The 15,923-nt window shown below is 36.6% G+C and overlaps 1 protein-coding gene and 1 long non-coding RNA gene across 3 annotated transcripts; both read right to left on the minus strand.

The window, feature by feature from the left end:
* Nucleotides 1–263: 263 nt before the first annotated feature.
* On the minus strand, nt 264–1,799 carry LOC132793687 (uncharacterized). 2 transcript variants are annotated; one of them, XR_009633144.1, is made up of 3 exons: nt 1,715–1,799; nt 1,563–1,659; nt 264–656 (listed from the first exon to the last, which is right to left on the minus strand). It is a non-coding gene; the product is annotated as an uncharacterized LOC132793687 (long non-coding RNA). The 2 variants fall into 2 exon arrangements; XR_009633143.1 differs by lacking the exon at nt 264–656 and adding an exon at nt 1,003–1,238 and having other exon boundaries at nt 1,441–1,659.
* An 801-nt stretch (nt 1,800–2,600) lies between these two features.
* LOC132794432 (uncharacterized) lies at nt 2,601–3,824 on the minus strand. Its single transcript, XM_060804892.1, has 2 exons — nt 2,870–3,824; nt 2,601–2,801 (listed from the first exon to the last, which is right to left on the minus strand). The coding sequence occupies exon 1, from the start codon at nt 3,747–3,749 to the stop codon at nt 3,144–3,146; it is 606 nt and encodes a 201-aa protein (XP_060660875.1). The 5' UTR covers nt 3,750–3,824; the 3' UTR covers nt 2,601–2,801; nt 2,870–3,143.
* Nucleotides 3,825–15,923: the final 12,099 nt, after the last annotated feature.

Consider the following 15,923-nt stretch of genomic DNA (forward strand, 5'->3'; position numbering starts at 1 on the left):
GAATTACAATTACAAATATATTGAAATGTTTCGTTATTGCAAAGCAAATATTTCATTTTGATTAAAATCAATTAAATCAACCAACCGGGCAACCAGGAAGATGTAATATAGGATTTAATTGTGAAAATAAAATTAATAAAGCAAATAAATTTCATCTAATCCATTTGCATGCAGGTAAATTAAAAAATAATTGTTAAAAAAAGATTTTAAAGTCAATGTAAATAAATAATGAAACCTAAACAAAAAAAAAAACTCTTAAGTAACACCGTTAAAGCAAAATTAAAAGAATTTCTATTTAAACAAGAAGCTGAATCCCTGGTAACAATTCTGAAATTGTATTTCATATTTTCCAACAACGGTCATAATCGAATTGTAATTAGGTTATATGCATAAAATATATATTGTTTACGAGAAATCGAATCGAGTAAATTTTTAAATGTTAACATGACAAACCATTTAAATTTAAATTAAGTAACAAATTGTGGTGTGTAAAAACAAATTCCAATTTTAAAAATAAAATAAAATTAAATTAAATACAAATTTCTTTGAGAATACACGAACTCAGCGGTTGCAAATTTTATCAACAAAGTAAACCAAACACGTTTTCTCCATACATATGGTAATTTAGATGGTAAACAGAGAAATTCAATTTTTTGCTGAAACAAAGAGGACAAGGACAACGATAAAAGCAAGAAAAGTTCGCATACATAGAAACCCTATAAAATGGTACATTAGTTTTCTTATAAACTTCTTGTAATATACTAAATATGAGAAGTAGTATAAATCATATGAAAAAAACATTTTCAGATCGAAAGTGCTAAACAAATTACAAAAAGTGAAATGAATTGAAAACTTACTTATTTGATTTTTAAGAGTATTTGATCTTCGACATTTTTTAAGACTTTCTTGTTAATTTTAAAAGCAAACACAACACCCACCATTTGGCCATTAACAGCGAATCAGGCAAGGCTCAGAATTATAGCCCTTATATGGCCATTTCGAAACAAATTTATGTGCGCCTCACTGTGTTGGGTGGAAAAAAAAGCTTAGGACTGCAAGTGATGGCCTCTAATGTAGACACTTCAGCACACGCACACATGCGTACAGAACACACACCGACAGACACATGGAGAGATATGTGTATGTAGATATGTAACCTAATATGGTATAAACCGTTTGCACATCAAAGCACAAATCCATTAGGCATAAAACCGCCAGGTGGGTAAAGGCGAAAAAATCTGAAACGGAAAGCGAGAAGCTTATCTATGTAAGTAAATGTCTGTGTGCAAAGTGTATGCGTATATGCGTGAGTGTGTGTGTGTGTGTGTTGGGGCTGTGTGTGTTATATGGAGCCCTCCCCAAGAGTGTGCTAAACTAAGCGATTGAGTGTAGCGGCGAGAGAGGCGACTGAAAAGCGAGCAAAAGATTAATGAGCAGCACCTGCCTGCAGACAAATTATATGGCATAATTCACTTTGAGCCCCATTCGCATATGCTACTTCTTATGCTCTGTGTTCTGTGTCGCCATCATCTGGGTTTTCGGTTTCCCAAATCACATCTCACTTGGTCACATTTCATGCGTACACTGTTACAATGTGAGTACTTAAGTTCCACAATGCATATATCACAGGAGCTCAATAAGGTTTGGATAATTGAACATCTAAAAAAAATAGTTCGATTACAAAGACAACTATATTTAATAAGGCAAACTATACCGAGAAAATAGTTTGATATATGTATTCTCTGGTTAAACCTCAGCTTTACGTTGTTGACTTTAGCAAAATGAAATACGAATTCTGCTGTGTAATCAAAGTTAGCAGCTGCGAAATAGGCTCTGGCCTACTTAGAAATGCAATACAATCTGTGAATGTTGTTTTACTTATTTTGTGATTGTTTCGGCACTGTTGCGTTACAAACACTTTTTGTTTTTATAGTCATTCGTGGTAACAATGATTGACGATGATTGAGCGCTACACACTCTCATATAACACAGCCAGACCAACAGCTGCAAGTAACGTTCAGTTAGCAGCGATGTTGACAGTAAGGTTATTTGATTAGGTTATTTTGAGTGTAATTCCTTTCCAGCTTCATCTGTAACTTTGAGTTAAGGGACCATATACATATACGACTTTTATTTTTATTTTATAAATTATTAAAGGCAAAATGTAGATAGCCCAATCTTGAAATTCAAGATTGTAATCTTGTTTTAAGAATTAAAACATCTTAAAATTGAACCAAGAATGTAAAATCTGATAAAAAAAAAATATAATATTGTATCATATGTTTAGTTAAAATTAATTGAATCCCTTTTACTCCTCCTTTTTAAGGGAAGGAAATTCCAACATTTTAGGAAACAAAAAAGAAATTTTTTTATGATCGAAAAGTTGTTAAATCGAGATTTGCAATTTTCTTTTAACCTAGAATAAAGCAACATTTTAATTTCAAATTACTTAAAATTACCATTAAAATCTTGATTGAATTTTTCAACCTAAAAATTGTATTTCAAGATTGTTTTTATGACTGAAAAATAAATAAATAAATAATAAACAAGTTTCAAAATGCAGATTATGAAACATTACATGTAGTATCAGAGTAGACCTCAAATTCTTTTTTTTTTAAGAGAGGTACTGTCTGCAATATGACTGTTAATTTTTTAAATATACTCTACACAACACCAACGCTTCATTATGCAAATCCCTTTCATGGGCAATATATTAATTCTAATGACTTTCTTCTTGCCAATTTATGTGCCAAAATAGCATTTTTTGACCATAGACCTTCCGTGTTTGCTCCCATAAATGGCTGCCAAAAAAAAAAAGGAAAAAAGTTGCTAAGACCAACAGGAAAGTTAAGAACTTTATTGGCAGTACCCTCCGTTGTGCATTTTTGCGTTTTTTCTTGTTTTTTGCTGTGGCGTCCTCGTAGCGAAATTTATTGTTACAGATTGCCGAAATGGTGGAACTGAATGCATTGAGGAAAGCAAATTTCCGTTTGGAAGGGCATAAAAATCGCGCCGAGATCTGCAATCGCAATATACATTCCAGATAGATAGAGCTCGCTGCGAGCACGGAAATGCGGGACCATGATTTGTTTAGTGCGGAGTGGTGTGGTGTGGTGTGATGTGGTGAATACCAAAGGACTCCGCTAGTCTTCCGTGTCCGTGTCCACCTCCTCTTGATGACGTCGTCTATTCTGTCTCATTGTGGCCATCTTACAGGCATTTACGGCTCGACGTTTCTCGCATTTGTACATGCGATATATATTCTTTAAGTTGCGTTGGATTTTGTTCCAGCTTCGTTTCAACTTGCGCAAATAGTAGTTCACATAATCCATGGTATCGGTCGCTTGGAGAACGAACCACAGAAAAGAGCCACTCACAAACGTCGTGGTTAAGGCGTGAAACCAATATTCCAGCTTCCATGGTATACAATCAGTTTGGGCCAATACAAAAAGCATCTTCCTCATTGTTATAAACAGCAAGAATTCTATAGAGCACCAAATAACCAGCGTCATCATCTCCACCAAAAATATCCCAACTACAACTTCGAATATCACCTGCCAGTATCGGGCCACGTGCATATATCGTTCCGGATATATGTGGAAGTCCCACAATAGGCAGAGTGTCGCCACGAGGAAAATCCAGCTGCCCAGAGTGGGTGACGGCGAACATTGATCCTCTGGTTGTGCGAAGAAAAGAGATACTCCGAGTAGTTGCAATAAAGCAGCAAAATAAATTGATAATGCCTTCATTTGAATAAATTATATCAGGTATAAGTTCTGGCTTTTGATATTTAATGACATTCTTAGCAATACATAACTAAATAGAATATTTTGTATTTTTCTCAATGTGATGACAAATACATATTTATTGAAACATTGAATTCAATATTTTATGCACTAAATTTTAGTGCAATTATTTTCATTATTAAAGTTAAACAATTTAAAGTATATCTTTTAAACTGTGTACATGGCTTTATCTTGTTTGGTTGTATCAACAGCATTCAGGAAATACAAAAGTAACAATTCATGGCACGCTAATATATAAAGCGGCACTTGCGCATCCCAATTGTTGTTCTGCCTGGATGCGAAATTCCACGTGCACTCCCACACACAACCTCCAGCTGGAAAACAGCAGCGGTCACGAACTACAAACACGACAGACTAACCTCACTCAACACGGATACAGAGTGAATGGGTCGTGGACCACATCTACTCCCACGTCCACTCCCGCGTCCACGCCCACGTCAACGTTAAAGCCCCTTGCGCTGAGTTATCCACAACACGAATCTAACGAAAATTGGCGATGCAGCAAGTAATCCACGCTTACTGTTGCTCCTCATATCAACAGATTTACAAAGGGTAACTAGTAAGGTAACTAAATTCGTAATAATAGGAATGTATTTTATACCTTCAAACAATCACCGAATGATAACTGATTGACCAAACTGATTCGCCATTAGCCGTAAAATTGAAAGCAAACCCATGTCTCAATTCTTTGTAGTTTGTGTAAATACTAAAACTAAGTGGCGCTACATTTGGCGGGATTTGGGCGAGTAAAAAGGAAAATAATTGAACACGAAAGCTGAATGACGCTCTGCTTTGAAATTATGTTGAAGAGGGTAAAAAAATGGAAGAAAAGTGATATTCATCACTCTTTTAATTGTCAACTATAGGTCAATTTCTTCTGAACTGACACGAACAAGTTTTGTACGACAAACAGAGATGTTCTCCCAAAGGAATTAGATATGTAAAAAAAAACAAAACTAGTTGTACAAAAGTTGAGGAATTAAAAGAAATGTTACTGCATAGCTAATATTCTTTAACTAGTATATTTGTTTCGAATTATAATACACGATTTCCATTTGAATGACATCTCAGTACACTTTAATCCCCTTTGAGGACACTAGTTGATTAAATTACTCCCTACCTTTAAAGCCAAAGTATTCTAAATGCTATCAATTGGCTTAATTAGATGGTGTAATGTTCACAGTGTCTGGGAAAACCAACCACACCACAAACAGACCCACATTACGTGCTTATCGTCAATCGGTAAATGAGCAAAAGCTGCCATCAAATTAACATAACAGTTACCGCAATTAATCAATTGGGGTCCTGAGTAGCCCCGAGTCCGAGTAACCGTGTCAGCGAGTGAAGGAGGCGAGTCGCCCAATTATCCAGGTATGTTAACTGTGTTAGTCTGGTTAACTGAACTTGAATTTAAACATTTTAGGGGCCACGGGTCTGGCTAACTGACAGCTAAAGGTCGACTCTCCACACTCACACTCGCACTTTGGCAAACAACACAAACTCTCACTGTATCTGACATTTGAATAGGGTTCATTGTTGTCGGCTCTGTGCAGACTCCCTGCCTGTCTGTCTGTCTGTTTGGCCAGGCTTGTCTATTTAAAAATTGATTTGTTGTTATTTACATGCCGCATTATTTATCTACGATCTCGGTTAGAATGATGTAGCTGCTGCCTATCAGGCATTATCATTGTCAATGTCGGCATGTGCACTGCTTGATAATTGAGAGCCGCAGTAGGGTTTCCCTCTTTTTTAGCCTCTGCTCTTTGAGAGAGGGGACGGGAATCGAGAATTCAATTTGTAAGTGTCAATGACAGTTTAGTAGATGTCGCCTTTTACCTTTATCATTCCCACTCTTGCGCTCTTGGGCTGCCCATTTTTATTGGCATTTTCTCCATTGAACCGAAAATCCCCAGTTGATTTGCAAGCAACAAGTTGCCAGCCTGATGAGGAGTCAACCGGGATCGACACGTTGAAAGGGGTGGCAGGGCGGTAAAGCGAAAGCGGGAGGCGGATAGCAATGGATGACAAGGTGGCACAGCATGACTTTTGTTATTGTATGCGACGTGCACCGAAAACAGGACATGGATGTTAACGTATTTATTACCATAATTGCTACAGCGCAAAATGCAGAAAGAAAGACGCAAAGTCAAGAGCTCAAGAGAGAGAGAGAGAGAGAGAGAGAGAGAGAGAGAGAGAGAGAGAGAGAGAACGTCAGACAGAGTGAGACAGCGTCTGATTGAAATATAGAGATTATGTGTAATTGAAACCATTCGTTTAGAAAAATCAATCAAAATTGTGTATTGACATTTAAATGGGTTGCCTTGGAAATAGGTGTTGGTGTTTCATTTGCTTGTGCATAACACAGATTTGAATAAACGTTGAATTTCGACTCTTATTAGTAGTAATATTTTTATACTCGATACCCATAGAGTAGAAGGGTATTATAACTTGGTGCCTCCAAGAAATTTATTTAGCAGGCAGAAGGAGGCATCTCCGACCCTATAAAGAATATATATTCTTGATCAGAGTCAACAGCCGAGACGATCTAGCCACGTTCGTCAGTCTGTCTGTCCGTATGAACACCTAGATATCAGAGACTATAAGAGATAGAGATAATGTTTACTGTATACGTAATTTAAGGAATTCTATAATATGGGGAAAAACGGCTTCTTACTATGGGTCTTACTAGCTTTGGTTGACTATCTGAAATATTTTGTATACTGTATTTTGAATGTAGTACTATATTAATATACCAATAATAGCCATTGGTATATTTTTGTATTTTGTGGCATTAATTTGATATATTTTGAGAATAATACCGTACTGTATAGCTTTTATTCAAACGACTGTAGATTTCTTACTTGATTTTATTAGAAATTTTTAATTTTTTTTGTGTTTAATTTGAAATAATACACTCTCACAAACTATATTTCAATTTAAATATACCCGTATTTCTAAATGATTATAAAACCGCAATGTATCCGTGTTGCGTTAAATCGTATAACTAAATATGAAGGCTTAGCAGGCTTGAATTATTTGAGCCAATCAGTAATTTAAAAGTCTTTCTTTGATTGATAATTAAAAGTATTTTCGCTTCGAGAAGCGCACAAAAGCGTAATAATTATAAATGGTCACGTGCATTAATCGAAAACTAATGAAAATGAATAATATATTAGCTAATGGAAATTTAATGACCATAACGGCATCAGCTATTAACTGTGAAACAACTTGAAAGTGAGTGTGAAAAATAATTTACACATCCCCATCGGAATGCTCGAGCCCAACTCCCTGAATGCTATTTACCTGAAGGGGAGCTCTGTTGATGGGGTTGTATCGGTGAAGTCATGCACTTAAATTGTTGGTACATATGTGAACTACTGTCTGTGTGTACCATGTGTATGCATGTGTGAGTCTGAATGTAATTTCGCACGTGCAACTTTAATGAACTTTTCACACTCATTACACACAATGGGCCGCAGAGACAAGGTTCCGGAGAGTGCAACATGCACATTTATCCCCGAACACACACACACACACACTCCGTTTTTGTAACCGCACACAAGTTCAGTGCTATGGATATATATTTGGGAATACGCAACTAGGGATTACTTCGTATATTGTTGTTAAAATCCTGATTGTGAGATATTTCTACTCTTATTTTAGGAAGTGCATTGAAAGTTGTGCAAAGTATGTATATTTTAAGGAATAAAATAAGGATAGGAAAAAACTTGATATTTGATTAAACTTACCTCCTTAAAAAAAAAATGTAATAAATTAAAAGGGTATTGTAAATCAGTTAAGCAAGATAATCGAAAAAGAAGCGCAGTTTTGCTGTTGCAGATGGAGTTGTAGCAAATGAGATTGCGGTAAGAAAATTCTTGACTTGTCAAATCGTGCACATAAAACTTTAGCCGAAAGCTGAAAAGTTTTTCCCTTAACCTCACAAACGTTTTTCAACTTCCGTCCAATTTTCTGTAACTGGCAGCGATATATGTGCATGTCCTTTGGCTAAAAGACGCAGAGCTTCACACTGGCACTTGCATGCTTATTTGGAGAAGTAAAAAAGAAAATAAACCAACAACAAAAGTAACTGATAACTGGGTAAGAAAACGACAACATTGTTGTGTGTATGCGATGTGTCATAGAGTTACTAAGGGAAGACCTGCTGCACACGATGTGACCCCAACATCACACAATGCGGCACGTGATCTCGTGAGCATCTATCGGAACTTGTCAAAGGCGCCCATCAGTTCCGTTTGCATTTCCCGCTTCTGGGCTTGACTCTGCCTGCTGTCACCTCTCTGAGCCACCAGCCAGCCGCCGCTGTCCTCGAGGTAAATTGAATTCGTGCATTTTTTTGTGCATCGCATACAAATTGCAAACCAACTGGCAGTGACGTTTACTTTGTTGTTTGAAGCCGTTCATACGCTCACCGCGGATGCTTGCGTGTCCGCATGATGCTTGTAACGCACAAAGTAAAGAATTTTATGTGTATATTTTTAGTATACCTTTTTAACCGCCTTAAGCGAAAAGATGTTGGGTGAGGCAATCCTTTTTATATTCTTAGAAATTGTTCTAACATAAAGTGAAGACCGTATTGTAAATATTTTACCGATAACAATTTGTAAATTAATTTTGGTATTGAATGATTTTGAGGTAAATATTAGTGAGTCAAGAATTTTATTGCTATCAGTTAGAAAAGTTAAGTATTTAAAATTTAGACTCAGTTACTGACATTTGTTCATTTTCGCAACTTTGTTCAAGTAGATATTTATTCTTCGATTTCCGAAATAGAACTGACTGTCGATTATTATTACTTCGATTATCGATAGCTAGTTGCAGGTTTGAACAACGTTGCCAGATTGTTTTATTTGTTAGAGATCTGCGGGTTTGGTTGCTGCCTTATCGATTTCCTCTTTTCAGAAGCTCTCTAAGCGTATTCAGCCGTCGACAAACCTCAGATTACCGTTCTCAGTTGTTTTTGTGCTGCTGCGCCAGCTGAAAATCACGCTAATTGTAGTACGGCAAATGCGACATTGTCGCCCAGCATTGCATACATTTTGAACTCGGGTTGCGGCTGAATCCTCATGATTCTGGTATTACCATTAATTTGAATACGAAATCATTCAGAGGCGTCGTTGACGTAAAAATCAGATTTAATGCAGCTAAACCGCAGACAAAAAGATGTATTTAAAACGCATTAAAGTAATTGAAGAATAATTTGAATAATTACACTTTTTTCGCAATGTGTTTTTACACTTTTGAAACTGCGTCCATGTCTCTGGCCAAAACATGACATGTTTTGACATGCAAATGCACGTCGCAGCAGCTGCCGCATTCGCATCCGTATCCGCAAGCGTATCCATGTATCCGCATCCATAGCCATAACGTTAGATATCAAGAGGATTGAGCTTAGAGCTTTCTCGCTCTCTATGTGTATGTTTATGCTCAATATTATAATGGCAAGGCCCCTACATAAACAAAGTCAACGCTGTCGGCTATTAGGAAAACAATAACAAACACTTTGCCAGCAGCACTAACAAGAACAACAGCAACAGCAGCCGAAGCCGAAGCAACAAAAATAACTGAAAGAACCAACACCTGACCCATTCTACACTGAACAAAGATAAAGAGACGGTCAGCCACAAGCCACACTGTGATGACGACGACGTCGACGCCGACGACGATGCCGATGACGATGATGATACCGAAGCTCCAACCTCAGTCCCAGCAGCAGCCCCATGCATAATTTATAGGCGAGTGCAGTGCCGCAATGGGGGTGCCTTGGCACTGGACTTCTACCTCAGCTACTACATACTATCAGGTTCCAGCTTCAAGCTGCTACTGCTGCTTGGGGGGCAAAATTTGCATTTAAACACATTTCCACACTCATGAGCACGAAATTTGTGTAACAAATGCAACAACCTCGAGATTGGCTTTGGCCATTGCGCGGTTCAAAGGTAACGAAAGGAATATAGAAGTGGGAAACGGAAACGGGAATCAAAATGGGGATGGCAACTGAAAAGGCTTTAAATGGCATAGGGCACACCTCAGGCTCAATTTCAGGTTAACAACTGCCTTTTATGCATGGCTAATCTACCATGAAAACTGCCGAAATTACACTAGTTTGCACATTAAATATTCACTATGACTTAAATATTTAATGCAGTTGGCCTAACACTGTTTGTCGATGCAAAAGTAGGTTGGCAAAAAGTCGAAAATAATAATTAAGACTTAAGAATAGAAATTTGAATTTTCAAATCCTTACATATATTTTTATTGATTCTAATGAGAAATAAAGAGAGGGGCACCAACTTTTGTTTTGTGTGTTTTCATGTTGCTTGTTAATTATCATTTGCAGAAACTATTCAAGCAAAATTGTTCGTGCAACAAATTGCGCTACTTAAGATGCAATTATGCGCTTCACTTTGCAATGATTCGTAACTGCAGATGCATTAAATGTAATTGTTTGTTGTTTGTTCTATCTTTCTTCTCCCAGATACTTTTCGCCATTTTATGAAAATATCTTAATTTGCATGCTAATGATGTCCAAGAAAGATAATCAAAACACATACAAATTGTTACTTTAAAATTACCTCCTTCAATTAGAAGGAAACTAAATAATAAATAAGTCAACGGAAGTGCATTTCTTTTTGAACTTATGCACGTCAGTTGCATGCTGGCTATAAGCTCTTCCATTTTACTTGCATTTGCAGCATCTACTTTAAACTGGCTAATAAGAGTAGCTGTATGTGTGTTGTTTCATGTGTGCGAGAAGGATGAAGAGATGCTGGATTTTATCTCTTCTGGCAGCCGTGACATTTCAGATTGCGCATTCGCCACGTTGTCTGGCGCAAACATTTCAATTAGTTGGGCTAACAAAATTTTAATAGTTGTCAGCTGCATTGACTTGATAAATGCCAAAGTGCCAAGCCGTTCGAGTCTCAACTCTCCCCCTTGCCTCCCACTGATGCTGCGGCTTCCTCCCGACTCCTGCCACCAACATCGACGCTACTCAGCCTTCAGACTTCAGTTGTTTGTCCCTGGATAGGCTGTGCCTGACGTCGAAACATTTAAAACACGATTTTCACATTTACCTTTCAATTTAGCATTGTTTTCTCTTTTTTTTGCCAATGCTGATGTTGCTACTGTTTTCTTCGCTGTTGCCCATGTTGAATTTGTTGATTGTTGCTATTGCTTCTGCTGTTGTTGTTGTTCTTGTTATAGTTGTTCTTCTTGCGCTTGTCTGGGCGAGGTGACATATTGACAAAAGTGTCTAGCTGCAAAAATTAAATTACATTCACCGAAGCCTCAGATTCGATTAAGTTAAATCGAATTTTTTGGTTTGGCTTTGCCAATCAAAAAACAAACTAAGTCAGTGTGCCACCAAGTTTGGACCACATGCTCGTCCCTTAGGATTTATGTTGCTGCTGAGGCATTGTTTGCACTTCTTTTTGTAAAAGGCTTTAAGATTTGTTGAAGAAGTGCCTACTTTTAAGAATAGATTGAACATATTTTGGAGTAAATGTTTGAAAGATGGCAGAAATCTTCTTCTTGCAGTCGTTCTATTTTTGTTCTCTTCTGTTATCCTGTAGGGTATATAAAATTCATGTGGAGCTTTCGACAACTAAACTTCTCACACTCTGTGCGTTACAATTCCCCTTTATTGTTTTCTTCTCTGGTTTTTTTTTAAGGCTACATAAATAAGATTTATATCGGCAATAAAATATTTCATGCCTGAGCAAATTTCAGCAGTGAACACACCTCTTCTTGAACGAGCAAAAGTCGGAGAGCTTTCAAGCAGAAATCAGGCACTTACATATAGTATACTCCCTCTCCATTCGAGTCAGTCAGTTAAGTTGGCCTATAAAGTTATTTATATAATAAAAAGCAAACAAGCGCTGCAGCTGTTGTGATGATTTGCCATTGACATTGCCTGCTGCCAGAGATATATGTTATCTTTAACTACTCTTGACTCCGATGATAAATCTGCTCATTTATTCGTTAGTTGTCACAATTTCACTTCCATTTCTCGTACGTCGAGGCGCAGTCATAAATTCGCTTTGTCAACTTTAATATTAAAGGCAGTTTATATTTAATGCACTTTTACTTCTCTTGAAATTATGTAAAGCTGGTTAAACGGATTCGCATTTCAGTAACTGTTAATAGGCCATAAAATGGAAGACAATAGTCGCAGTCAAACAGGTGTAATAAGCATTTTAGCCCTGTTTAAGCTTTGTTATCATTGTTATCAAGCGAGTAGGCTGCAACATTAACCCAGTTGAGTGCTGTGTGTTCAAACAGTTTAATGCCTCAGATAACAAGGCGCGTCATGCAGAAATTGCGACACAGATACACATACATAGATACAAAGATACATTCTCACAGATACACATGCAGAGTACGCAGTTGTGAGGCATACGTCCAGATTTTGGCCTCAAGCGTGTGCCTTGTGGTGTGGTGTGTGAGTTACCCCAAGCTTGCAGCAATATCCACAGGATGCATACTCACACTAATACTTGCAAGCACGTACACACACACACACACACACACACACACACACAGGCACACACACGTACGCTCTCTAAACTGTTGGCTCTAATGCAATTTCTGTCATTTTTAATGGTTTTATAAGTTGCAGCAAAGTCGCCAGACTATCGTTCGCAACTGTCTGTTGTACGTTGGCAGTCCAACTACGACCACGACTACAAAAGCAAGGATGAGAACAGAGCGAGAGAAATGAAAAGATAGAGAGAGAGAGAGCGAGTCCGTTCAGCCACTTGCTGTATGGAGAAACAGTTGATTATTTGGTGGCTACACTTTGCTGCTGTTTCAGCATGGATACAGGTATGAATTTTGTTTGCTCTCATAATGATGGGTTTTTGGTCTTTCTGCTTCGTTCTGGACTCTGTTACACTAGACGTTTACGTACTCGCATGAGCATCGCTTCCATTCCTTGATGTGGCCTCCGGTGACAGTTGTGGCAATTACTGCATCGTTTGTGCCACAGCTAAATGTGTTTAGTTTTGATTAGTTAAGTAATTGCTGACTCTGTGTTCTCCTATATATACGAGTGGCTCTTTGTGCTTAAGAACAGGCCTTAAGGTGGCATGGAACAATTCATAAGTCAAATTATGGCTCATCGAATTACCAAGTTTGTTTGTTCAGTTTATTGCAGAAATTGTGCATTCAGCTTTTCCTCTTATTGTATTCTCAATTATTTCGAATTTCGAATAGAAATTGTCGTTAACCTTTATGAATTTCCATATTAAAGAATGAATTTAAATTGTTATTCAAATAAGTTGAAAATAATGTTTAGAATTAATTATATAATTATGTTTGGATTATATTAAATGCTTATGTTAATTTTTATTTATTATTTGCTTAAATTACTTCATATTTTAATTAACATTAATGAATTTATATAGAATATTTAATATGATTTTAGTAATTTTAATGCTAATAACGAAATTAGCATATTACATATTTATTTTTTATCGTAATAAATTATTTTATTAATTTATTATTAATTAATTATTATTATTACATCTATAATATTATAGTTTTATTCTAATTTCAGTATTTTTTAATGGTAATTTCTATAATCTTTTGAGTTAAACGATCTATTAAAGTGAATAATTAATTAATATTAATGTATTTATAATATTAATTTATTTGCTATTTAAATAAACAATTTTAATTATTAATAAATTATTATTAATATTAATGGTTTTATATATTTTCAGTATTTTTTAATGCTAATAACGAAATTTAACATCCATTTAACATATATTTATTATTTATTACATTATATCGTATCAATTTTCATTATAAATAGTTCTGATTTTTTTCAGTGTAGGTTTACAAACATACAGCCAAGCATCGGCCGAGCATTCTGCGCATTCTCACCACAAGCTCTCCATCAACGGTTGAGAGTAATTTGAGGCTGTAGCTCGAGCATGGGAAGCTGGTACCCAGAAAGCTCAACGTACTTATAAGTATGAGAGCAGGACACAGTGCCGGGGCAGGCATGGAGCATGCATGGAGCACATTCGAAGGGAACCTACATCAACAGAAAAGCGGTTGAAATTGAATTCGACGGCTTTAAACAATTCTAAGTTATTAAACCAAACGCGAAAAGTTTAATTGGAACTGTTACTCTGCCCTGTATGGGTCACTGGGGAAGCGCAGACAGCAAATAGAAGTAGAGCTAGCATAGAGTATAGAATACTTCTCCCCCAATCGTCTTTTCCCTCTGCCATGATTCTGGTGCAGGCTGGCGCTAAATGTGCGCAATTGAAGGCAATTGAGCAATTTTGTATGCTCAGAACGCCAGGCGTCGCATTAGCATAAATACATTTATTTAATATTTAAATTAGTTTCATGGCATTTCAGCCATGCATTTATGTACTATACAAAGAGTAAACCACTCGCTCTCGCTCTCTCTCTCTTTCTCCTCCTCCAAAAAATCATCTAGGGAAACCTGCTTCTGTCTGCAGCTATTCATCTTGGACCACACAGGCCGCTTTTTTTTCAGTGATAATCCCCATTGACGCCTAAGTAATAGTATTTGACGTGAAGCAAATGCAGTCATTGTGGCAGAGTCAAAGAAAAAATCCTGAATGCCAATTTGCTGGACTTAGCAAACAAAAGCAATGCGAATGCAGGATTCGACTTAATTCGGACATGAAATTGGAATTGACATTCCTCCGTTATGATTGACGAATTCCCTAAGAATTGACTATTTGCTAGCTCGGGGAGCTGAACATCAAATCTCCTAAGTTGACAGTAATCTTTTCTCATTGATTTTTCCAAAATTCAATTTGCCTTACCCATTTTGAGAATACTCGTATATTAGAGCATTTATTATTAATATGTTTACTGTGCGAGCTTATATCTTATTGCTGTATATTCGGCCTTAGGACCTAATTTATTTGAATACACTTTATAATGCACCTAATCATCTGACTGTTGTTAAACATATATAATAAGGAAAACTTTGTTAAATAAAAGTAATACAAAACAAATAATAAAGCTGCAGTCGAATGTGCTCGACTGGAAGATACCCGTTACCCTTTGTGAATAAAAGCAAAACAGAGCAGTATTCATTTTAAAATATAATAAATAAAAATGCGACAAAAATACTTAAAATATACCAAAAGATGTATTCGGTATATTTATATAATACTATATTAAAACAAGTAAGAAAGCTACAGTCGAGTGTACTCGACTGTGAGATACCCGCTACCCATTTTGAATAAAAGCAATATATTTTGCGGTGTTATTCTCAAAATATACCAAACATACTGCAAAAATACTAAAAATATACCAAATGGTCTATGTGGTATATCGATATAGTACTGCATTCAAAATATACCATAGACGGCACGATATACCACATTGTCAGCCAAAGCAACTAAGAGCCCTAGTAAGTAGGCGTTATTGCCCATACAAAAGTATTTCTTTAATAACTTCCACAATTTTTATCTAATCGCAACTAAATTTTCAGGGATCATAACTACTATAGTTAACTCTAGCTTTAAAATAACGCTTGTTATTCGATTTTTTTGATTTGCAGGGACGGAAGTGGGCGTGGCAAAAATTTGAAACAAACGTGATCTGCGTGCAAACATAACAAATGCTGTCGAAAAAAAATTATAGCTCTATCTCGTATATTCTCTGAGATCTAGGTGCTCATACGGACAGACGGACAGACGGACGGACGGACGGACGGACGGACAGACGGACATGGCTATATCGTCTCGGCTGTTGACGCTGATCAAGAATATATATACTTTATAGGGTCGGAGATGCCTCCTTCTACCTGTTACATACATTTCCTGCCGGCACAAAGTTATAATACCCTTCTACCCTATGGGTAGCGGGTATAAATATATCATAGATTGCAACTAAGCAACTAAGATCTATAATAAGAAAGCGTTTTTGGCCATTCAAAAGAATTTCTTAAATAACCTAAACAATTTTTATCTGATCGCCATCAAATTCTCAGGAATCATAAATACAGAGTCTTTACCAAAAACTCTAGCTTTAAAATTACACGTCTTTTTCGAAATTATCGATAGAATTAAACTACAGACGGACGGACATGGCTAGATC

The sequence above is a fragment of the Drosophila nasuta genome, chromosome 2L (genome assembly GCF_023558535.2).
Source record: "Drosophila nasuta strain 15112-1781.00 chromosome 2L, ASM2355853v1, whole genome shotgun sequence".
NCBI lineage: Eukaryota > Metazoa > Arthropoda > Insecta > Diptera > Drosophilidae > Drosophila > Drosophila nasuta.